The sequence below is a fragment of the Nomascus leucogenys genome, chromosome 23 (assembly GCF_006542625.1).
Source record: "Nomascus leucogenys isolate Asia chromosome 23, Asia_NLE_v1, whole genome shotgun sequence".
Lineage (NCBI taxonomy): Eukaryota > Metazoa > Chordata > Mammalia > Primates > Hylobatidae > Nomascus > Nomascus leucogenys.
The window spans coordinates 29,882,691-29,905,384 of NC_044403.1; the positions used below are offsets into that span (position 1 = coordinate 29,882,691).

General features: G+C 50.2%; 2 protein-coding genes across 10 annotated transcripts in view; one reads left to right on the top strand and one right to left on the bottom strand.

Annotated features, from left to right (window-relative positions):
- ITFG2 (integrin alpha FG-GAP repeat containing 2) overlaps window positions 1-22,694 on the bottom strand; it is a 32,472-nt gene that overhangs the window by 3,778 nt on the left and 6,000 nt on the right. Inside the window, exons 3-15 of one of the 9 annotated variants that reach the window (XR_004028332.1) lie at window positions 22,093-22,134; window positions 21,768-21,939; window positions 19,772-19,911; window positions 19,118-19,266; window positions 18,630-18,727; window positions 18,393-18,446; window positions 18,197-18,297; window positions 16,775-16,892; window positions 15,803-15,976; window positions 15,564-15,726; window positions 11,908-12,021; window positions 8,691-8,861; window positions 2,525-2,736 (exon numbers count right to left, since the gene is read on the bottom strand). Coding sequence is in view for 2 of the 9 variants with exons in the window: in XM_030804820.1 (XP_030660680.1) it covers window positions 15,623-15,726; window positions 15,803-15,976; window positions 16,775-16,892; window positions 18,197-18,297; window positions 18,393-18,446; window positions 18,630-18,727; window positions 19,118-19,266; window positions 19,772-19,911; window positions 21,768-21,939; window positions 22,093-22,134 (1,152 nt within the window). In the remaining 7 variants the exon portion in view is untranslated. Of the gene's footprint in view, window positions 1-2,361; window positions 2,737-4,874; window positions 7,664-8,690; window positions 8,862-11,547; window positions 12,022-14,754; window positions 15,727-15,802; window positions 15,977-16,774; window positions 16,893-18,196; window positions 18,298-18,392; window positions 18,447-18,629; window positions 18,728-19,117; window positions 19,267-19,771; window positions 19,912-21,767; window positions 21,940-22,092; window positions 22,135-22,694 lie in introns of those variants that run through there. The other 8 variants (XR_004028331.1, XR_004028333.1, XR_004028330.1 and 5 more) reach the window with 8 other exon arrangements.
- Window positions 4,285-13,826, top strand: NRIP2 (nuclear receptor interacting protein 2). Its single transcript, XM_012502396.2, has 6 exons — window positions 4,285-4,849; window positions 8,716-8,868; window positions 11,383-11,465; window positions 11,750-11,871; window positions 12,122-12,174; window positions 12,503-13,826. The coding sequence occupies exons 1-6, from the start codon at window positions 4,658-4,660 to the stop codon at window positions 12,593-12,595; spliced, it is 696 nt and encodes a 231-aa protein (XP_012357850.2). The 5' UTR covers window positions 4,285-4,657; the 3' UTR covers window positions 12,596-13,826.

Genomic DNA, 22,694 nt, shown 5'->3' on the forward strand with positions numbered 1-22,694 from the left:
CCAACTGCATCCATGTTGCTGCAGAGGACGTGATCTTGTTATTTTTTATGGCTCCATACTATTCCATGGTGTATTTTCTTCAGCACTTACCACCACCTGAGGTTATAAATTTAGTTGTTCATTATCTACCTTCTCCATTAGAATGTGAACTCCGTGAGGGCAGGGACCTCATCTGGCTCTCCACTGTACACCCAGGGCCTAGCTCAGTGTCCAGTGCATAGCAGGTGCTCAATAACTACTTTTTTCTGAATGAAAAAAAACTTCAGAGAAGAACCAATGCAGTGAAGGAGCCGTATTTCTCACTTTCGTTTTTTCTCTCAGCATTTCTGAATTTAGATCCATTCACTTCAGAGAATAATAGACATTTTCCAAGTGTCTTGGACGAGAATACGCTCACTTCTTCTACTTCTAACAGTTCAGAATGGCTTAATCTTCCTGAATAGTTGGACAAAGTTTCTTCCCCCTCTCATTATTAGAGACCAATGGAGTTATTCCTTGTTGATTAATTAATTGTTCTTTTTTTTTTTTTGAGCCGGAGTTTCACCCTGTCACCCAGGCTGGAGTGCAGTGGCGTGATCTCAGCTCACTGTAACTTCTGCCTTTCAGGTTCAAGTGATTCCCCCACTTCAGCCTCCTGAGTAGCTGGGATTACAGGCATGCGCCACTATGCCTGCCTAATTTTTGTATTTTTAGTAGAGACAGCGTTTCACTACACTGGCCAGGCTGGTCTCGAACTCCTGACCTCAAGTGATCCACCTGCCTCAGCCTCCCAGAGTGCTGGAATTACAGGCATGAGCCACTGTGCCCAGCTAAATTGTTTTTTTTTTTTTTTTTTTTTTTAATTCTCTAACTGTTAGGGTAAAAAAAAAATTATGAGGGGAGGAAACTGAGGTGTCATGGGCAAGGCCAGGCCACTCAGCTAGCCTCACAACATTCCCCACATTCTTCACTATCATAGCAAAGGGGTGTCTACGGTCCTGCAGAAGGGTCTCACAGCTTTATATTGCTGGAACAATATATCCCATTCTTCTGGCAATCTGGGGGAAGAAACCAACAAACACAAAAAGGCAAGAGAGAGTCTCCTTACTGCTGAGTCTGCCCCAAGATGGTAGTGAGACAGTACTTGCTTGGGTTATAGAACACAGGGGCCAACTCTCTTCCCACTCCACAGCTACAGTCCAGAGAATGGCATTTTCTGAGCACAAGTGGTTTCCAGGGCAAGGCAACAAAGGCCTTATCAGACTAACTGGAAAAGAGAAGCTGATGTCCCCAAACCCACTCCAAACTCCAAAGTCTCCATTCTGTGCCCCAGGCATGTTTACTCTTCCCTGGGGTGCAGTGTACAGACCTGAGCTCACCTGAGAGCCTGGGACAGCCCATCCATGTTGGCAGGCTGGCTCCCTAGAGCCATCTCATCCTTGTGAGTTGATAATTTAGCATGACTCCCCTGAAGGATGCATTAGTAAAGGACTCTTGAAGATGCTGAAGGATTTTCAAACCAAAGGAACGAATTTTTAAGAATAAAGTAAGTTGGAGGAGATGCTTTTCAGCGTGGGGCCTGCCCAGCATCACACTGTGTGTCACTCAATCATCTATCAATTATAGATTATAGTTAATCCTGTTGAAACGACTATAGGAACCCAGCAAAACACACCAGAGCATCCTCTTTGACCTCTATCCCAAGCAAACATATGGTGGTAATGGATGTCAAGACATGGGAGGGAGCTGGAAAGTTCCACTAAAGCTAAGTCTAAATGAAGCTGGGCTCTGGGTGGGACAAATCTTGAGAAATGGCATCCTATTACAGTTTGGTTTTCTTTCCGTGTTGATCATCTCTATCAGTATTCTCCTTTAGGCACAGCGTAAATTGAACAGAACTTGGGAGAGAGAACACAAGGACCTGACCCCCTGCTCTGCTATATCATAACTGAATCTTGGGCATATTTTCTAAGAATTTTTTTCTTTTAGAGACAGTGTCTCGTTCTGTCACCCAGGTTGGAGTTCAGTGGTGCCATCATAGCTCACTGCAGCCTAGAATTTCTGGGCTCAAGTGATCCTCCCACCTCAGCCTCCTGAGTAGCTGAGACTATAGGTACATGCCACCACACCTGGCTAATTTTTAATTTTGTTTTCGTTTTTGTTTTTTGAGATGGAGTTTCACTCTTGTCGCCCAGGCTGGAGTGCAATGACACAATCTCCTCTCACTGCAACCTCCTCCTCCCGGCTTCAAGCGATTCTCCTGCCTCAGCCTCCCAAGTAGTTGGGATTACAGGCGAGTGCCACCATGCCCAGCTAATTTTTTGCATTTTTAGTAAAGACAGGGTTTCACCATGTTGGCCAGGCTGGTCTCAAACTCCTGACCTCAGGTGAGCCACCCGCCTCGGCCTCCCAAAGTGCTTGGGATTACAGACATGAACCACTGTGCTGGGTCCTAAGACTTAATGTACTAGTTTCCTGGGGATGCCATAACAAAGTATGTATCACAACCTTGAGAGGCTAAAACAATAGAAATTGGTCATCTCACAGTTCTCGAAGCTGAAAGTACAACAGGAAGGTGTTGGCAGGGTTGGTTCCTTCTGGCAGCTGTAAGGTAGGGTCTGTTCCGTGCCTCTCCCCTGGCTTCTGGTGGTTTGCCGCTCATCTTAGGTCTTCCTTGGCTTACAGATGCATCATCCCGACCTCAGCCTTCACGTGGCGTTTGCCCCACGTGCATTTCTCTCTGCGTCCAACTTCCTCCTTTTAATAAGAGTGCAGTCATATGGGAGTAGGCTCATCCTAATGACTTCATCTTAACTTCACCATATCCGTAAAGGCCCTATCTCCAAATGAGGTCGCCTTCTGAGGTACTAGGGGTTAGGGGTACATTTGGGGGGTGAAGGAAACAATTCAACCCATAACACTTTCTTGCCCTCTAAATGGGGATTAGAATACAGTATTTCTTCACATAACTGCAGTGGTTGTGAAAGTGTCTCAAAGAAGCTTGGTTCCCAGAAGCTCAGTAGACATCGGGTTTGTCTGAAAGTACATGTGCCTTGGAACTGTCTGAGTCAGACTGCACCCTTAGGGAGCAGGGCTCCCTTAGGGAGCAGGTGGGGTAATCACCCTGTGAGTGTCCAACACAGGTAAACAGGTGCTTGGCCAGTGCTTTTCTCTGATGGTGAAGAGGAAAGGCTGGAGACAAAAATCTGCTGATAAGCCAGGGCTAGAAAAAGTCTGATACCAAGTGCTGGAGAGGATGTGGAACCCCGGAGCCCGTGTGCAGCTGTCTGAGTGTGCACTGATAAAAACACTCTGGCAATATGCCAAACAGGCAAAGCTGTACCTGGGATGTCCCAGCAATTCCACTCCTAGGTGTAGGTGTATACTCTAGAGAAATGCCTACATAGGTGCCCCAGGAGATGTGTGCAAAAATATTTACGGCAGCATTGTTTCTTAGACCTAAAAATGAAAAATAACCTAAATTTCCTCAATGTCATGCATGCATCTAGTGGAATACTGTTACACAGCAGGTGAAGTCAATTAACTAGAGCTAAGCATATCATATGGATGAATCTCACTAACAAAAAGTATTGAGCGAAAAAGAGCAGATTGCAGAAGAATAAATACGGTGAGTAGGACAAAACCAACGACATATTGCTTAGAATGCATATGTAAGTATTTGCATAAAGAATATAAAGAAGTAAAGGCCTGATAAACACCAATTTCAGCAGGCGGAAGTGGAAGTGCACAGGGAGCCTCAACATCTTATTTTTTAAACTGGTGATGAGTGAAGAGTACTGCTTATCTTATTCTTTGTAACTTCTGTATATTTGAAATACAACATTTTTTAAAGAGCCAGGACTTGAGGAGAGTCACATAAAGGACACTGAGATGCCAGGGACATTTTCTACTCGTGGGAAGATTCAGAGTTGTTCCTGCCATTCCCTGGAACCCAGAATCCAGAGAAATTAGTTAAAGACTCTGACATCTGCTAGGCGGGAGGGAAGAGACCTAACAAGGTAAGGCTAGGGGGATGAGGAGGGAAGGACGCTCTCATGCTGCCCCTCTCTGATCTGAACCCAGTTACTGGCCTGCACGCCAGCCCTGGGCTGCAGAGAACGCCAGGCGGAAAACAGCTGGGCAGCCCTGGGAAGCCTGGGAGGGATGCAGAGGAGGGCGGGGGCCACACACGCTGGGAGGTGCACTAAGGCTGCTGCCCCCACACAGTGACAAGCGCTTCCTCGCAACCACCTGGCACGGGCACCCTGACAGTTTACAGCACTGTCTCTCTCTCTCCTTCTCTCTCTCTCTCTCTCACACACACACACACACACACACACACACACACCCATCCACTCCCCTGCTCTGACCAGGACCCCAGCTTTGGGGACGCGGCCAAGTCAGCCAGCTGTGGGCCCTGCCAACCCTCCCTCTCTTCTAGGACTGGGTTTTTTCCAGCCGGAGTCTCCCTCCCTCTACAGCGGTCTCGGGAAACTGGAGACTGACGCGCTGCTCCTGCACGCTATTTATTTTCCTTTCCCTCCCGCGGAGACCCTCCTGTTGGAAAGAGAGCTGCAGCACGGGACGGAGACAGGCAGGAAGAAGCAGAGAGGACTTGGTGACGCCCCACCCCCCCCCCCCCGCCAGCAGCCCCTGGCCCACTCCTCCAGCAGGGGCCATGAGCACCAAGCAGGAGGCCAGGAGAGATGAGGGAGAAGCCAGGACGAAGGGGCAGGAGGCACAGCTTCGAGACCGAGCCCACCTGAGCCAGCAGCGCCGGCTCAAACAGGCCACCCAGTTCCTGCACAAGGACTCGGCCGACCTGCTCCCTCTGGACAGCCTCAAGAGACTCGGCACCTCCAAGGACTTGGTGAGGCACCCCCTCCCCCGCCAGCGTCCCCTGGCCCTTGCCTTCCACTTCCCAGATCCTGAGCAGGAGAGGCAGGAGCAGAAAGTGCAGACCCTCAGCTTTCAGGTCCCGCTCCCTTGCTGAGATGGGGAAAGGTCATCTTGCGAACTCCAGGCTCTTCACTGGGGATGTTCCTGTGGTTTGGTGGCTCTGAGGGGTCCTATTCCCATTGCTCGGCTTCCCTACCTTTTTCCTCTAATGGCCCCAAACTTGAGGGTGGTGAGGAGCTAGGCTGTTCAGGAGTGGGGGCTTACAGAAACACAGGCACCCTCTAGAGTGGTCACTTACAAGCGGGAGGGCCTGGAGGACTGGCCAGTTTAGGGTTGTGACTTCCTGTTCTCCCCGAACCACAGGTTCCCTCCACCAGGTCTGTCTATCCGCCTGTCCTTTCTCCTCAGAATCAAAACATCGGGGGGTCTCCATCCCTCCCAGGGCATCAGGGTTTTGTGTGGCTCTTGCTGGGGGCCCCTGGCCGCCTTGAGTGCTGCTCCCCCAGCTCCTAAGTGGAATGGACCTTCCCGGCTCCCCTCCTCCCATCCGTCTGCAGCAGCTTTGGCCTCAGAGGAATGGGGCAGGGGAGTCACAGCGAGGATGTGAGTGGGTGGGGGACAACTGCAGATTCAGGCATTCCCCTCTGAGAGGCAGTGCTGACAAGCGGGGCTGCACAGCCACTTCGCTTGGGATCAGATCCTGGCTCTGCCATTCACTAACTTGCACAATTGACTTTCCGTCTCTGTGCCTCAGTTTCTTCATCTGTTAAATGAGAATCCAATCAATCACAGGACTGTTGGGAGAGTTGTTAGAGCTGATATATTTAAAGCACTTAGAACAGTGCCCAATAGCAGGCACTATCTAAATGCTATTATCCCCCAGCTACTATTTCCTTTAGCCTGAGAAATATTCCTAGCCTCTGACCCACGGAAGAGGAAATCCTTCGTAGAAAGGCTTGGGAGCACTCGGTTCCCTGTCCCCTCTCCTGGTCTGAGAAGAGGTACTCAACCAGGCCTGTGCTGAGGTTGGAAGCACGTCTGCAGGCCTGCGCTCCACCAACTGCTTCTCCCCGGGAACCTGAAGGCAATGCAGCGCCTCGTTACCTTTCCCTACTTAGCTCTACCTTTCCAGACTCCTCTCGGCCTGGGTTGCCCCCACCAGGACCACAGCCCAGAGGCCTGGCAATTCCCTAGCTCCCAACGAGGAAAAGGGATTGCACTGAGACTTGCTTATTCCTACTTGCAGTGGCAGCAAGCATAGCTGAAAAACAGGGATGGAGCAGGGAAGTGGGTTCTTTGGCTCTCAATGGCTAGAACCTACTGGGGACCATCCTACATCTGTTTGGCCCCAGGAGAAGGTGCTCCACTGACATTGCCATCCCGGAGTGGCAGGTCCCGCCTTCTGATGAGAAGTCCTGGGCTTTTCACCTCTCCCCTCTGCCTAGGATATCCCCAATTGATCTCTAGCAGTTACCTCCTATGGCTTTGGGAGCAAAGGCACAACAGGTAGGGAAGGCCCCATTGTCTCCCTCCCTGGGATGGCTGTGGAGCAAACTGCACAATAGTGGGAGTGGCCTGAAGCCTGAGTCCATCGTGGGAAGGTGGAAGATGGGAAGTGCAGAGCCAGTCTCTCCAGCCAGTCCCAGAGCTCGCTGAACTTTTCCCAGCACTGGGTCTCCTGCTGGCAGCCTTGCTGCCAGGAGCAACCCCAAGGGCCTCATTAATCTAAGAGTAGAAAAACAATCCCAGGCTCCCAAGGAGAGAGGGCAGGTGGAGAGGTGCATAGAGCCTGGGAGAAGAGTCAGTCTGCAGCAAGCATTTATTGAGTGCCTACTAGATGCTGAGCCATGCCCTGGGATATAAAAATGAGTGAGGTAGACTCAAGGGCTCTCCAGGCTAATGCGGGAGTAAAATCCATACATAACATTTGTGAGAAGCATGGGAGCTAAGACAAGGGACCCCAGCTTGGCGTGTATGGAGAGAGGAGCATGAAGAACTCACAGAGGGTATCCTGGAAAGGGTCCATCCTGCATTATAGGATGTACACGGAATCCCAAACTGAAGATACAACCTCTCTCTCAAATAAAGTGTGTTAAGCTAGTCATCCAGTCTAGCCTCGAGAAAAGTGAGGAAGAGGAGTTTCAGGAAGAGAGGAGAAAGGAGTAAAGACATGGAGGCAAAAAGCAGCCTGGTATGAGCGGTGCTTCTGGGGCCCATAAATAGAGTGGCCGGGAAGGAGGCACGGCCCCGTCATCTGGGCTGCAGATCACCTTCAAAAGCTTGAGCTCTATCATGCAAGCAATGCGGGGTAGGGTGGGGGGTCTTTGATGCATTTTAAATAAGAGAGTACATGGTTAGTTTCATGTTTACTTTGGTGCTCTGCAAACTTTAACCTGCACATGAATCACCTGGGGATCTTGTCACAATGAAACATCTGATTCAGTAGGTATGAGTCTGCATTTTTAAGAGGCTTCGAAATGATGTTAAAGTTGCTGATCTGAGGACTACATTTTGGAGTAGCAAGGTTTTAGCTTCCAGTCTGAAGCTCCAAGCAGATGTATTTGAAAGGTAACAGGTCTGGAGACAGGTTATGAACTTAAGAAGGTGTTCTAAGGATCCAAGAGAGCTGTGGGGAGTCTGGAACACAGGCAGTAACAGAAAGGAAGGATGGAGGCCAGGTGCTGTGGCATATGCTTTTGGTCCCAGCTGCTCAGGAGGCTGAGGCTAGAGAATGCCTTGAGCCAAGGAATTAGAGTCCAGTCTGGGCAGCATAGCAAGATCCCATCTTGAAAGAAAAGAAGGCAAAAGAAAAAGAAAGAAAAGAAAGAAGAGAGAGAAGGAAAGGAGGGACAGATTGATTCTACACAGGAGGCAAAACTTACAGAATTTGGGAAGTGACTGGATGGAATGGGAGTGGCTGTAGTGAGGGACAGGTCAAAGATGACTCCCAGCATCCTAGTTCTTAAGAGTTTTTTTTGTTTGTTTGGTTTTGTTTTTTTGAGACAGAGTCTTGCTCTGTCAACCAGACTGGAGTGCAGTGTTGTGATCTCAGCTCACTGCAACCTCTGCCTTCTAGGTTCAAGTGACCATCACACTTCAGCCTCCCGAGTAGCTGAGACTGCAGGCACGTATCAATACATCCAGCTAATTTTTGTATTTTTAGTAGAAATAGGGTTTCACCATGTTGGCCAGGCTGGTCTCGAACTCCTGACCTCAAGTGATCTGCCCACCTCAGCCTCCCAAAGTGCTGGGATTACAGGTGTGAGCCACCGCGCCTGGCCTAGTTCTTAGTTTCATGGTCTCGATCTCCTGACCTCGTGATCCGCCCGCCTCGGCCTCCCAGAGTGCTGGGATTACAGGCGTGAGCCACCGCGCCTGGCCTAGTTCTTGAGTTTCTTACTGTTTTTCATCACACCACCAACCCTGGGATCTGAAGCCCATTGAAGGATGAGGTCAGAGGGGAAGAAAAAAAAAAAAAAAAAAAAAAAAAACCTCCTAGCTAAAAAAAAAATGTAAGTTTGAGACAAAACTTCCCCCAAGCATACTAATTCCTGAAATGTCCCTTCAGCTACTAAGTCAGTTTAACAGAGAATGGACCATTCTCTTCCCATTTCTTCACTGCTGAGCAATCTATGGGTGTCCAAGGAAAATGGCATGATTTGATACTGGGGCTTACTCTGCTCTCACTATCTGGGACCCTAGGGTAAACTCCGAGGGTAAGGCTCAGGTCTGGGGTGGGGTTGGGGGAGCATCCTGGGATATCTAAGTGGGGTAACTGAGCAGCCTGGATGCCTGGTTTTAGAACTGCCTACCTTCATTGTTTTGTGATGGAGCCAGCAGCCGCACAGTGTGATCCAAAGACGCCTGGTGGAGGGAAACCCGAAATGGCTTCAGGGGGAGTCTCCCCGGGTGCAGGCCCTGACTCATGGCCAGGAGAGCAGGAGGAAGACCAGCAGGACAGAGATTCCAGCTCTTCTGGTCAACTGCAAGGTGAGAGGCCCCCCAGGGACACACTTTCATTAACAACCCTGCCTGCACTCACTTCACCTGCTCTCCTTGCTGCCCTGATGGCAGAGGGAGGGAGGGAGAAAGGGCACCTCTCTCCCTAGCCTGGACCTAACCAGGATCCTCTACCTCCTTCCTCCCTGCCCCAACCCATCTCTCCTCGGTGCAACTCCATCTGTCACCACCATTACTCTGCCCCCTTTCCTTGGTCAAAATACAATACTTAAATCAAATGGCGTGTGTGCATGGATAACATAATTCTGGAAAAAACTCATGCGTTCTAAAGCATTGGCCCTGTAATCTCTGGAACCGCGTAAGCACTCAGTCACTGCTGAACGTTCGCAATAAATTCCCACTGGTCCTCGGCCACCGTCTTTGCTCTGTGCTTCTTCTACCTGGATTGCACTCTTCTTGCTCTCCAATCATTCTGGCTCCGCCTTCTGCAAGCGAAAGCCCAGCTCAGATGTTACCTCCTCCTTGAAACCTTTTCTGATTTCCCCAGTAGGAAAGAGCCTTTCCTCCCTCCCAACCTCTACGGCATGTTACTCATGTCCTTTTTAAAAAAAAAAAATTTTTTTTTGAGATGGAGTCTCGCTGTCACCCAGGCTGGAGTGCAGTGGCATGATCTTGTGTCACTGCAGCCTCTGCCTCCTGGGTTCAAGCGATTCTCCTGCCTCAGCCTCCCAAGTAGCTGGGACTATAGGCCCGCACTACCACGCTCGGCTAATTTTGTATTTTTAGTAGAGACAGGGTTTCACCAAGTTGCCAGGCTGGTCTCAAATTCCTGGTGCTGGGATTACAGGCGTGAGCCACTGCACCCGGCCCTTTTTTTTTTTGAGATGGAGTTTTGCTCTTGTTGCCCAGGCTGGAGTGCAATGGTGTGATCTTGGCTCACCGCAACCTCCACCTCCTAGATTCAAGCAATTCTGCCTCAGCCTCCCAAGTAGCTGGAATTACAGGCAAATGCCACTACGCCTGGCTAATTTTGTATTTTTAGTAGAGATGGGGTTTCTCCAGGTTGGTTAGGCTGGTCTCGAACTCCTGACCCCAGGTGATCCGTCCACCTCGGCCTCCCAAAGTGCTGGGATTACAGGTATGAGCCACCACACCCCTCGACTTTTCCGGTTCTTTTATTTTTTAGAGACAGAGTCTTACTCTGTCACCCAGGCTGGAGTGCAGTGGCATGATCAGAGCTCACTGCAGCCTCAACCTCCTGGACTCAAGCGATCCTCCCACCTCAGTCTTCTGAGTAGCTGAAATTACAAGTGTGCGTCACCATGCCTGGCTAATTTTTTTTTTTTTCTTTGTATTTTTAGACTACCACGTTGGTCAGGCTGGTCTTGAACTCCTGGCCTCAAGTGATCCTTCCACCTTGCCTTCCCAAAGTGCTTGGATTATAGATAGGTGTGAGCCACAGGGCCAGGGCATTCACATCCTTTTATAGACCATAAAACTTTCTGTCATATAGTAGAGTTATATTTTACTTCCTTTAGACTCCTGAATAGCATTCATTGATGTACCTCCCGGTAACATATCTTATAGTAGATACTCAATGAATGCTTGGAATGAGAAAACAATGTGTGTATATATCCAAGTGTGTATCAAAATGTCTGTCCATGTCCCAAAGTAGGTGAAGTTGGCTTCCTTTGTTTCCAGGGGCGAACTTCTTGGTTACCCATATCTGAGTTTCCTAACAGGGGATTCCAGTCTTCTCATTCTTCCTCTATTCCTAACCTGGAGTTTTCGAACCAGGAGGGCATCAAACTCCCAAGGATTCCTCTAAACAAACAGGTCACCATTTCTCCATGTCTGGCAGATCTTCCCCCAACTTATGAACCCATCACATATAACCACTTTTTTTTTTTTTTCCATTTTATTTTTTGTAGAGACAGAGTCTTGCTATGTTGCCTAGGCTGGTCTTGAACTCCTGGCTCCAAGTGATCCTCTTGCCTCCAAAGTGCTAGAACTACAAGCATGAGCCACTGCACCTGGCCCACTTCCTTTTTTGATTTATTTATCTGGGAGTTCTGCCCCTATTGTATGAGTGTCATAAAAATCAGTTTTTTTGTTTGTTTTGACACAGTTTTGCTCTTGTTGCCCAGGCTGGAGTGTAACGGCGCGATCTTGCCTCACCATAACCTCCGCCTCCCAGGTTCAAGCGATTCTCCTGCCTCAGCCTCCCGAGTAGCTGGGATTACAGGCATGCGCCACCACACCCAGCTAATTTTGTATTTTTAGTAGAGAAAGGGTTTCACCATGTTGGTCAGGCTGGTCTTGAACTCCCGACCTCAGGTGATCCACCTGCCTCGGCCTCCCAAAGTACTGGGATTACAGGCGTGAGCCACCACGCCTGGCCCCAATAAAAGCCAGTTTTAAAGACAGTTCATTTTCTCCACTCATTTCTAGAAGGGAATCATGAATGGGCTGGGAAACTGAAGGATCCAATTCCAACCCATTCTCCTAGGGACTCACTGATTCACCACGATCCCTCTTTCTTAGTGCCAGGACCAGCTGCTTAGAGTGGCCGTGGACACAGGCACCCAATACAATCGGATCTCTGCTGGATGTCTCAGCCGCCTGGGGTAAGAGTGTGGCCCAAACAAGCAAATGGGGGACAGGGTTTCTTTTTGGGGTGATGGAAATATTCTCAAATTAGATAGTGACGACAGTTGCATACTTTATCTCAATAAAGCTGTTACTTAACAAAAGAGTGGCTAGAAGACTCTGGCAGAGAAGGCAAGGATTTAGACCCCACGTGAGGTCAGGGGTTGGAGGTGAACCCATAGTAGAGAGGGACACCTGCTGATTAATGGGGTGGAGCCCTCTAGGGGCTGTGGTAGCCATAACCCTTGATTTCCAACCACAGGTTAGAGGAAAGAGTCCTAAAACCCTCAGCTGGGAACCTGGCCCCTGGGCCCCCAACCCAGGTGGAGCAGTTGGAGCTACAGCTGGGGCAGGGGACTGTGGTGTGCTCGGCACAGGTGATGGGTAAGTCCCCCCTTCTGCAACAGCCCTGGTGCTCACCTCTCACCTTTGTCTTCGGGGTGGGGCAAAGGCCGAGACTTTCAGTCCCTGCAGCACAAGGAGTCCCCAGAGATGTTCTGACTATCCCCCATCTCTGTGCCAGTGTCCTCGGATCTGGGGATGGGGGGGGCAGAGAAGGAGCAAGGGCTGAGAGGAGGGCAGCAGCGACCACTGGGAACCCTCAGCCTCTTCTGTTTTCAAATTGTTCCTATAGATGTTGAGAGTCCTGAATTCTGCCTGGGCCTGCAGACTCTGCTTTCTCTCAAGGTAAGGCACCCAAACTCAAGGCCTGATCCAAAGCACTGGGAAAAAGTAGTAGAAGGCACAGGTGTGGAAGCCTGGACCAGGTTCTGATGAGAGTGACTTAGAGATGGGCAATTGTCCCTTTGCTTCCTTAGAGGTTCCTTACTTACCACCAAGTGAAAAATCAAGAGAACTGGGTCACCCCCGCCAACAGGAGTCTAGGGAAATGGGGACGGGGGAAGAGCAAAAGGCAGGTGGAAGCTGTGGGAAGTGGGAGGGGGAACAAAAGGAGCAGGCCGGGAGGCAGGTGACAGGCTGAGGTGACCTGGCATAACTGCTCTACGCCCCACAGTGCTGCATCGACCTGGAGCACGGAGTGCTGCGGCTGAAAGCCCCGTTCTCAGAGCTGCCCTTCCTGCCTTCGTACCAAGAGCCTGGCCAGTGACTGCTGTCTCAGTCAGTCCCCAGAGGGAACGATCTTGCCTTAGCAGAAGAGGCGCGTGGGGAATGGGGGCTCTTGAAGCCAGGTAGCTGGGGACTACGGTGTCTGCCCTTTCAATCACCACCCCAATCCCTGCTGTCCCACTTCCCCCAGCTGGCCACATTCCTCTCTGCTTCTCAGTAGCTGTCCCACGCCCCAGGAGGAGTTTTCACTAGAGGGCCCACGATGCCAGGATTCTGATTCATTTTCCTCCCAAGAAAAGCAAAGCCAAATCAGGACCACAGACAGGAACCTAAGCAAAATGGGGTGCCTGCTTGGGCTGGGTCGAAGGCTCTGCTGACTGCTGTCCTTGCCCACCACCCAATACCACCCCAAACACAACTTCCCACGCCACCATGTCTCTCACCACACTTTCTGGGGCTCATTATCTCCCACAACTAGACTGCCATGCCTCACCAACCTATGTCCCTGGACCTCCTGGTGTCTGCCTCTCGGATTCTGTGCACATCTGCTCACAGTTGAGTGGGAGAAGAAACATTAGCCAGAATTCAATACAACAAAGAGCGGGAGTTAGTATAGGAATGTCCATCTCATAAGGCTGAGAGCTTTTATTAGTCATTTTTCTGGGGCTGCAAATGTCTGAAGCCAGTTACTGTTTGATTACCCTGTGCAAAACCTTGGACATACTTCTGCTATTAACGCTAGGTATTTATCCTTCTCCACTTGCTTTTTGTACCCACCGAGCCCCTGAACTTTGGGTGTGTGTGTGGAAGAGGCTTGTAGAGAACTGCTCCTATGAGGCAGACAGGATAGTGAGGGTGTCACCACTCAGACTTCACCTATTCAGTATTCTTTCTGATTTCTAGAACTATCCACCGCATTAGGCCTTCTTCCTATCCCCATCTCTGGTCTCTTGAGCTTAAGCTTGCGTTGTCCTGGAATCAGTGGCTTTCTAACCCCCTGCCAGTTTTTGCCAAAGCAAAAAGACAGAGGCTTTTTTTTTTTTTGTTTTGTTTTTTTTAAGTTTGTGGTCTGTCAGGAGACAGAGGCTTTTTTGAATTCACTGTGAAGAGAAGAACCTGAACCTTAAGACGCCAGACCCCTGAAAGTCTTTCTGGCTGGTTTGAGTCTCTCAAATCATGGATTAGGAGTAACGAAAGAGGCCGGGTGCAATGGCTCATGCCTGTAATCCCAGCACTTTGGGAGGCTGAGGCGGGCAGATCACTTGAGGTCAGGAGTTTGAGACCAGCCTGGGTAATATGGCGAAACCCCATCTCTACTAAAAAATACAAAACCCCATCTCTACTAAAAATTACAAAAATTAGCCAGGTATGGTGGTGCACACCTATAATCCCAGCTACTTGGAAGGCTGATGCACAAGAGTTGCTTGAACCTGGGAGATGGGGGTTGTAGTGAGCCAAGTTCGTGACTTGGACTCCAGCCTGGGTGAAGGAGTGAGACCCTGTCTCCAAAAACAAACAAAAAAGGAGTAGAAAAAGACAGTGGTAGAGCTAACCTGAACAAGGGAACTGGGACCCTTGGGCTGAAAGAGTCTTGAGCCTGCGGTTGACTGGGTTAGAGAAGAACCAGGATGCAAGGAGCTGCCCATGACACCTGGCCTGCCCTTTCCCAGCTGCCTCTCCTGCCCTCAGAGGGAAAGGAGAGGAGCTCACTTGTCATGTGTGCCACAGTACCTGGTCTCAAAATCCTAAAGGCCTTCCTCTCCCTCACTGCCTCGCTCCACAAGGTCCGCTTTCTTGGGTCTTGTGCTGTGCCTTTCCTTGTCTGCCTCTTGCTGCTTCTGTAACTGCAGACCCCAGGCCCAGTGGCAAGTGCTCGGCTCAGCTGCGTCTCCATTAGAATAAACTCTTGTTTCTCTATGTCGGTGTTCTTCTCTGGTCTTCCTCCCTGCCTATCAAGAGCTGAATGATAACTCTGCCCATTGTCCCTTACAGAAAGGGAATGTCAATGTGGGCCCTTGCCCAGGCTGACCCATCTGACTAGGGTCAGTACAATTGAGAGCAATTGGAAAGCAATGGCTTTCCAACTCCTCTGACCACAGCTCACCACAGCAGGATTACATTTTACATGGCACTCAGTACACACATGCACGTATGACTAACAAAACAATACTTACCTACACTGTGAGCAATGTACTCTGCTATTTTCTATTTTACTTTATTCTATTCTTCCTATTTAAACAATGCTGGCCATAATCCACCAAAGGACTGCAACCACGGTTTGAAAAACACCGATTTAGGGCATAGAGAATCAAGAACAGACGGTACATAAATGACCCCAAGATATAATTCCGATTGTGGTCTGGATCATAAACCTGCATCACATTTTAAATGTCTATTGTCTTGGAGACAATAAGCTGTTTTATGGGGGAATGGGTGGGTGGAAAAATGGGAGCAGGGCTTCTGAAGCTGACTAATACCGAAGAATACGGCAACGTGAGAAAGCACTGACCCAGCTGCTTTGGTAAATGGAGGAAAATCATCTTACCCTGAGATGGGTAAGACCAGACTGTAGAAAGATCCCTCAAAACAAAACAGTTTGCCATTCCTTTAACAATTACTAACGTCAAGAACTTGGAATTGTGCCGTGGAAGATAGCACTTAAGAGGGGGTGGAGCTCTTACCTCCACTGCTCCCCTGGGCCTAAAGCCTGGTTTCCTTATGGGTGTTGGGGCCACACAAACAGCTCTCTGTTTTCAACACAGTGAGAGAGGGGAGTGGGACATGCCCCAGATGATCTGGAACAAGGCCAGGGTCCTATGACCCTGCTGGCGTGGATGGGCGGGTCCATAAGGAAATGTGCAGATGGTCAACTTGTCTCTTCTTTCACCAAAAAGACTGCGAGGGCTATAGTTCATGGTCACCTTAGGGCTGCTGCCATCTTTCATGCCCAGAGTCAAATCCTGCATTTCTGTAATGCATATTCCCTATCCTGTCAATACCACAGATACCTTTACGGGGTAGGGTGGGGGTTCAGAAGAATCCTTCACCAGCTATGAGGCAAGTACAGCTAGGTGGGATCCTGGAGGCTGGAGGGAGCACACTGCGGTGGCTGGTCTGGATGGTAGAGCGTTTGGTGAAGCAGGGCACGAGTCACAGGGAGGTCGTCAGGATCTGAGAGCCAAGAAGGGGTGGGTAAGAGGCTGTGGGTCTCCTGGGCACCCGGGCCACTGGCTTTTCTGGGACTCACCCACGCCCAGCTCCTGCAGCAGGCTGTGGTACTCCGGCTTGGTCTCCAGCAGTTTCACCAGATTGGTAGACTCCATCCGCTCCAGCTGCACCTCCCAGTACACATAGATCTTCTGGTTGAAAGTGACATATACGAGGCAGGGGCTGTTGTGGCCCCCTTTGCAGGCGTACAGCCCTGGAAGATGTGGGCAGGGAGACAAAGGTCAGGAAGTTTCAGTGCCAATGGTGGGGGGCAGACAGCAAGATACAGACTTCCGAGTCAGCACTTCCCATCCTCCCACTGATGTCAGGAAAAAAATTAAAGGCTATTTCTTCTCTGTTGGGAACTCAGTAAAACAGGTAAGATGGGAAAAGACCTGGCTCACTTCAGATGTAGAAAAACCATAGTAACAAAACCTGGGCAGAACAGCATCCAAAAAGGTGCTATTTGTTGCTTTTCCCATCTTAGTGATATCCCTGGAGGGATGAGGGACGGCCGGCCTTGCTCGCCCAAGGGTAAGACTAGCAAAACACAATCAGAAAGTAAGGCTTCTCTTAGGTGCCAATCCCTCCTTCCAAATGCATCCCCCAGTCACCCAGAGAGTGAGTCCTGCCTCCCAAGGCCCCTGATTTGGAACTAATGAAAATGCTCTAGGAGAACTTTCTTCACAGAGGCCTGGCATGCTCAGGTAGAAAAGAACGTCCTCATGTCTTCACACATCCCAGACAGATGACAGAAACTCATTGCATTCTTTAAAATATTCGGGGTGGAGATGTTACTGTCTTTTATTTCTTATTTAAAATTGTCAAGATGGCAATGTAGTGACCACCCCTCACCCCCAAACAAAAGAGCCGAAGAACTCACTGGTGAGTGAAGACTTACATCAGGGGATACGTCAGAAAGGGAAGTGAGGGGCAAACACTTTCCTGGCATGCCTAACACGCCTATCTAACTTAAGTGTGGGTAGAAAGGGGCCACGGGGGTGGCGGTCACCTGCACAGAAGGCACGGATATTTTCATCCACTTGGAAGCGGACGACGGTGCGGTTGTGATCAATGATATAGGTCTGTCCATCCCAGGCGCATGCAACTACCTCCTCATGCCCGTTGCCCTGAAAAAGGACAGAGACAAGGAACATAAAGGAGCTGTGGACTGGACTCTGGATGACAAACAGCGAGCTGGGGAGGAATTTCACCCATGGGTTGGGCAGTAAACGGAACTGTCAAAAGAGCCACCTCACATACCGCTCACAACCACCCTAGGAAGTAGGCAATTTTCTTTTTTTTTTTTTTTTTTGAGACGGAGTCTCGCTCTGTCACCAGGCACCCAGGCTGGAGTGCAGTGGCGCGATCTCGGCTCACTGCAAGCTCCGCCTCCCGGGTTCACGCCATTCTCCTGCCTCAGCCTCTCCTAGTAGCTGGGACTACAGGCGCCCGCCACCACGCCCGGCTAATTTTTTGTATTTTTAGTAGAGACGGGGTTTCACCGTGGTCTCGATCTCCTGACCTTGTGATCCACCCGCCTCGGCCTCCCAAAGTGCTGGGATTACAAGCGTGAGCCACCGCGCCCGGCCGAAAGTAGGCAATTTTCTACTGAGGAAACCTCAGCTTATAGAAATACAGTCACTCACCCAAGGCCACTCAGCTAGGAGGCAGCAGAATCAGGATTCAAACCCAGGTCTGCCTCTTCTCCTAAACCAACAAGCATGCCTGATGGCAATATGAAGTATAGCCCCTACGTGCTGATTCAGGGGCCACAGTGATATTAAATAGGGATTCATATTTGGACAAGAAAAACCTACAAAATATGCCTCTGGAGTTGGGATGAATAACAAACTTCCAGGCTCTTACAGCAACTTTTCTTTGGGGCTATTACTTCTGCTGAAGTTATGGAAATGACAGACTTCTAACAGCACAGTATAGCATTAAATATGGTAGAGTAAGAAGAAAGAAACTCGCTTCAGATGGATTTAGACCTATCTAAAGAGACTTAAGGCCAGGCACAGTGGCTCATGCCTGTAATTCCAACACTTTGGGAGGCCAAGACGAGAGGATTGCTTGAGCCCAGGAGTTTGAAACCATATATAGTGAGATCTCATCTTTACAAAAAGTTTAGGAAAGTTAGCCCAGTGTGGTGGCACACGCCTGTAGTCCCAGCTTCTCAGGAGGCTGAAGTGACAGAATGGCTTCAGTCTAGCAGAAAAGGTTGCAGCAAACCAAGATCATGCCACTGCACTCCAGCCTAGGTGGTAGAGGGAGAGTCTGTCTCAAAAAAAAGAAAAAAAAACAAAGAGACAGAGACTAAAGATAAAGGTTGGGAGTTCCCTGGGATGTGAGAATAGCCTGATTATTCCAAATCTCATCTCTCCATGTGGAAAACGCAAGAATGCTCTGCTCTGCCAGGTTTTCTACTCACGGTGACATCCAATTTCTCCAGGGCAAAGAGCTGGTGATCCACCTGCACTGACCACAGCAGCTTGTCTGCTTCTTCCATTTCTTCCATGAGCTTCAGTGTCCCTGCCAGGGGAGAGGCAGGCTGAGCATGGGTGGGATAGGCCCCGAGCAGACCCTACAGGCATGCAGCCCCCACACCCCATCCTAGCATTGCTCACCATCCAGGGTGCACAGGGCAAAGAGGCCAGAGCCACTACTCTCAGTGCCGTGGCCTGTGAGGACCAGAGGAAGAAAATGTAAAGGGCAGGGCAAGGTCAGAGCCTACGGGGAGAGGGGTGTTCCGCAGCAGCAGGGGAAGGACAGGGCTCAAAATGAGGGGAAAGCTATGGATCTCCACTCCTCCAGAACTGACGGCTGCCCCTCATCTCCCTCCCTCACACCCACCACACTTTCACCTTGTTTGATGTTGCCAATTAGGTGAGTGGAGACATTCTTGTTGTGGATACGGCCAGATGTTTGGTGCAGCACCACATCTCGGACAGCTGGGGTCTCCCTGTGCACAGGAGGGTGGAAGGATCAAGTGGGAGACCAAGTGAGCTGAGTTCTCCAGCCCTTTGTAACCCCTATCCCTGCAAGAGCTTCTGCGATTTGAATCAGCTTAGAAACCTACCACTAACCCCATCTGGCCCATGTGGCAAACAGAAAAGACAGGGATGGGGCTGCCAGGTTGGAATCTCAGGACCTCTTTCAGGTGCTACAAAGTTAGAGCCCAGGATTCCCTTGGTCTTAAAATAATCTTCCCCAGTGGGGCAAGGCTGCTTGGGCTGGGACCCAGATGAGGCAGCTCTGCCAACTGCAGACCCATTTTACTACCATGTGGCATCTGGGAGTCCATCCTGCTTCCATGCACCCCCACACCATCCACTGGCCTGTACCCCCTTACCTACTGCCATCCGTGGGCCCTTCAGAGGCAGGAGAGGACCCAGTGTCCTTTTTCCAGGTACACAGTAGAATTGCATAAGCACAGCCTGGCTGAGACACCATCAGTTCAGGAAGGCCCAGTGGTCCCAGAGTCACTGAGAGGCTGTCCACCTGCACCAGGGAATGGGATTAAAGGGAGATGGAGAGAGAAGGCAGTGGGTCCCTGCAGAGAACGGAGGGAGCGGCGAGTGGGCGGGGGGGTGGGGGTGGGGGTGGGGGCAGGGCAGCAGTCCTGGGAACAGCCCTCTGGGCTTCAAGGGTAGCAGCAGGAGGAAGGATTTTGAGTTTCCAGGGCTCCTGCCTGGCACCGTCCTCTCCACACAGACCACACGCTTTCCCCTGTGCATGTCCCAGCTGGGCTCTGGGTCCTGATGCAGCCCACTCCACACCTACCTTCACACTCCTCATTCTTAGCCCAACATGCCCTTCTCTTTGCCTGTTACTAGCAATTTCCCCTAAGCCCCTGATTTGAAATGGTCTTTGGATCTCTCTTGACAAGGTGACTTTTCACTTCTCCCCACCCTGGCCCTGTCCCATGACTGCTCTCCCACTGCCTCCTCCAGGTGGCCTTCCTCCCAGCTCCCTGAGGCCTTGTTCCCCAGAGTCAGCTTCTTACCTGACCCTCCAGCATCCATTTCTTGAGGGACACCAGCTGCCCTGTCAGATGTTCAGGACCCTCACCCAGCTCCTCCCAGCGGAAAGCTCGCACCACACGGTCCGTGTAGCCCACCACCAGCTCACGACACCCATCTCCATCTGTGGGCACGAAAGACAAGATGGGCTTTGGAGTCCCACGAGCAGCCCCTGCTCCTCTGCTAACAGTGACACCTTCCAGCCAGTGTGGCTTCATGCCCGATCTGCAGTGCTACTCACTTCACACTCAGTCTGCCCCTGCCCCTGCCTGCATTTGCGGCATCTTGCCCGTCCATCTGGTCCACGTGTTCCGCAGCTCCTATCCGCTCTCTGCCTGCATATTACTTCTCAAACGTGCAACTCAAAGTGTCCCAATTCATCCCATGTATCTCCCACCACCTACAAGCCCTCTATCTGGATGGCTCCCTTGCTTGCCACCTTTGTTTTTTTTTTTTGTTTTTTTTTTAACAAATGTTACCTTCTCAGTGAGGACTTCCCTAACAACTCCATTTAAAATTGCTACCTCTACCTCGACACTCTAGCCCTTTCTGTGAATTATTTTCTCCACTGCACTTACTATTTTTTTTTTTTTTTTTTTGTGACAGAGTCTTTGTCACCCAGGCTGGAGTGCAGTGGCACAATCTTGGCTCACTGCAACCTCCACCTCCCGGGTTCATGCGATTCTCCTGCCTCGGCCTCTAGAGTAGCTGGGATTGCAGGCATATGCCACCACGTTCAGCTGATTTTTTTTTTTTTTTTTGAGACGGAGTCTCTCTCTGTCGCCCAGGCTGGAGTGCAGTGGTGCGATCTCGGCTCACTGCAAGCTCCGCCTCCTGGGTTCATGCCATTCTCCTGCCTCAGCCTCCTGAGGAGCTGGGACTACAGGCGCCCGCCACCACACCCGGCTAATTTTTTTTTGTATTTTTAGTAGAGATGGGGTTTCACTGTGTTAGCCAGGATGGTCTCGGTCTCCTGACCTTGTGGTCTGCCCCCTCGGCCTCCCAAAGTGCTGGGATTACAGGCGTGAGCCACCGTGCCCAGCCTAATTTTTGTATTTTTACTGGAGATGGGGTTTCACCATGTTGGCCAGGCTGGTCTCGAACACCTGAGCTTAAGGGATCCGCCTGCCTTAGCCTCTCAAAGTGCTGGGATTACAGCCATGAACCACTGTGGTCGGCTGCACTTATTTTTTTTTTTTGGAGATGGAGTCTGTTGCCTAGGCTAGAGTGCAGTGGCATGATCCTGGGTCATTGCAACATCCATCTCCCGGGTTCAAGCGATTCTCCTGCCTCAGCCTCCTGAGTAGGTGGGATAACAGGCACCTGCCACCATGCCTGGCTAGTTTTTGTATTTTTAGTAGGGACAGAGTTTCACTGTGTTGGCCAGGCTGGTCTCAAACTCCTGAACTCAAGTGATCTGCCTGCCTCAGCCTCCCAGGTAGCTGGGATTACAGCTGGATTACAGGTTTACAGCACGCCTCTCAAAGTGCTGGGATTATAGGGATGAGCCATTGCATTCAGCCATGTACTTACTACTTTCTAATATACTACTTAATTATCTTACAAAATGTGTAGTGTTTCTTCTCTTTTCCTTTCTTTTTTAAATAGAGACAGGGTCCCACGCTAGAGTGCAGTGGTGAGATCATAGCTCACTACAGCCTCGAACTCCTGGCCTCAAGTGATCCTCCCATCGCAGCCTCCCAAAGCGTTGGTATCACAGGCGAGAGGCAGCACACCTGGCCTATATTGTTTCTTTTCTGTCTCTTCATAATAAGGCCCAGGAGGGCAGCAATTTTTGTCCATTTATTCACTACAGCAATTCCAGTGCCTTGAGTGATGCCTGGCTTATCATGGGAGCTCAGTACACAACAGATGCATAAATGAATATGGATTCTCCCTCTCACCCCAATCCCTTGGGATCTGCTCTAGTATCCACTGAGTCCTACTCTCCTGGCTGCCTGCAAAGGTAGGCATGCCCACCGATGTCGCTGATCAGCATGACCTTGGTGTTGGCGGGGATGTGCTGCTTGAAGACTGGACGCTGCTCCTCTCCGATTAGTGTCTCGTGGTGCCCAGAAGCATCCAACATCTTGGCAGGTGTCAGGTCAAACAAATGAAACCAGCCTTCAGCACTCACTGCCACCAACAGGTTCTAGGACAAACAGAGGTATAGTAGAGATGCACTGGGGAGGGAGTTTTGGAAACAAGCCTGATAATCAGATCACAGAGGTCAGCTGAAGCCTTTAACCTTCAACTGATTTCCACTGTGAGCTAAGAATCAAGGAAGGCCCCCTATAGTTCTTACCTTTCCTTTATTACATACGTCTCCAACCCCAACGCAAGTCAGCTGTAAGAGAGAAAGGGAGGCTCAGGGAGACGCCAAGGAGACCAGTACTCCCTGATCTCTGTGAAGCAGGAGGAGTGGGCGGGTTTTCTAATCACCATCATTCTCCCTGATCTCTGTGAAGCAGGAGGAGCGGGCGGGTTTTCTAATCACCATCACTCACTGAAAACTTGTGCCACATGAACCATGGCGATAGTCTTTATTAACTGAGTCACTGTGCTATAGGTTTGGTTCACCCAGACAGCAATATGAAGACCTGAGGTGGTTAAGACAATCTGGACTTAAAATAAAATAGAAACTCTGTATTTAATAGGCTACCATATTTCTAGACTTATTCAAATTACTGCCCCCATTTTTGACTATACTTTAAGATTAGACAACCTTAGGCAACTTCCATAAAGTGTCAAGGAGTACTCCACTACACAAAAACACCCCAGCCCATGTATGCGTGTGTGAGGACAGATGGGAGCACTGGCTGGGGACTGCCCTCCCTGAATCAAATTGGCTGCACGTCAGTGGCTGGGCCCAGTAGCTGGGGAGTCAGGACACATGGGTTAGCACCT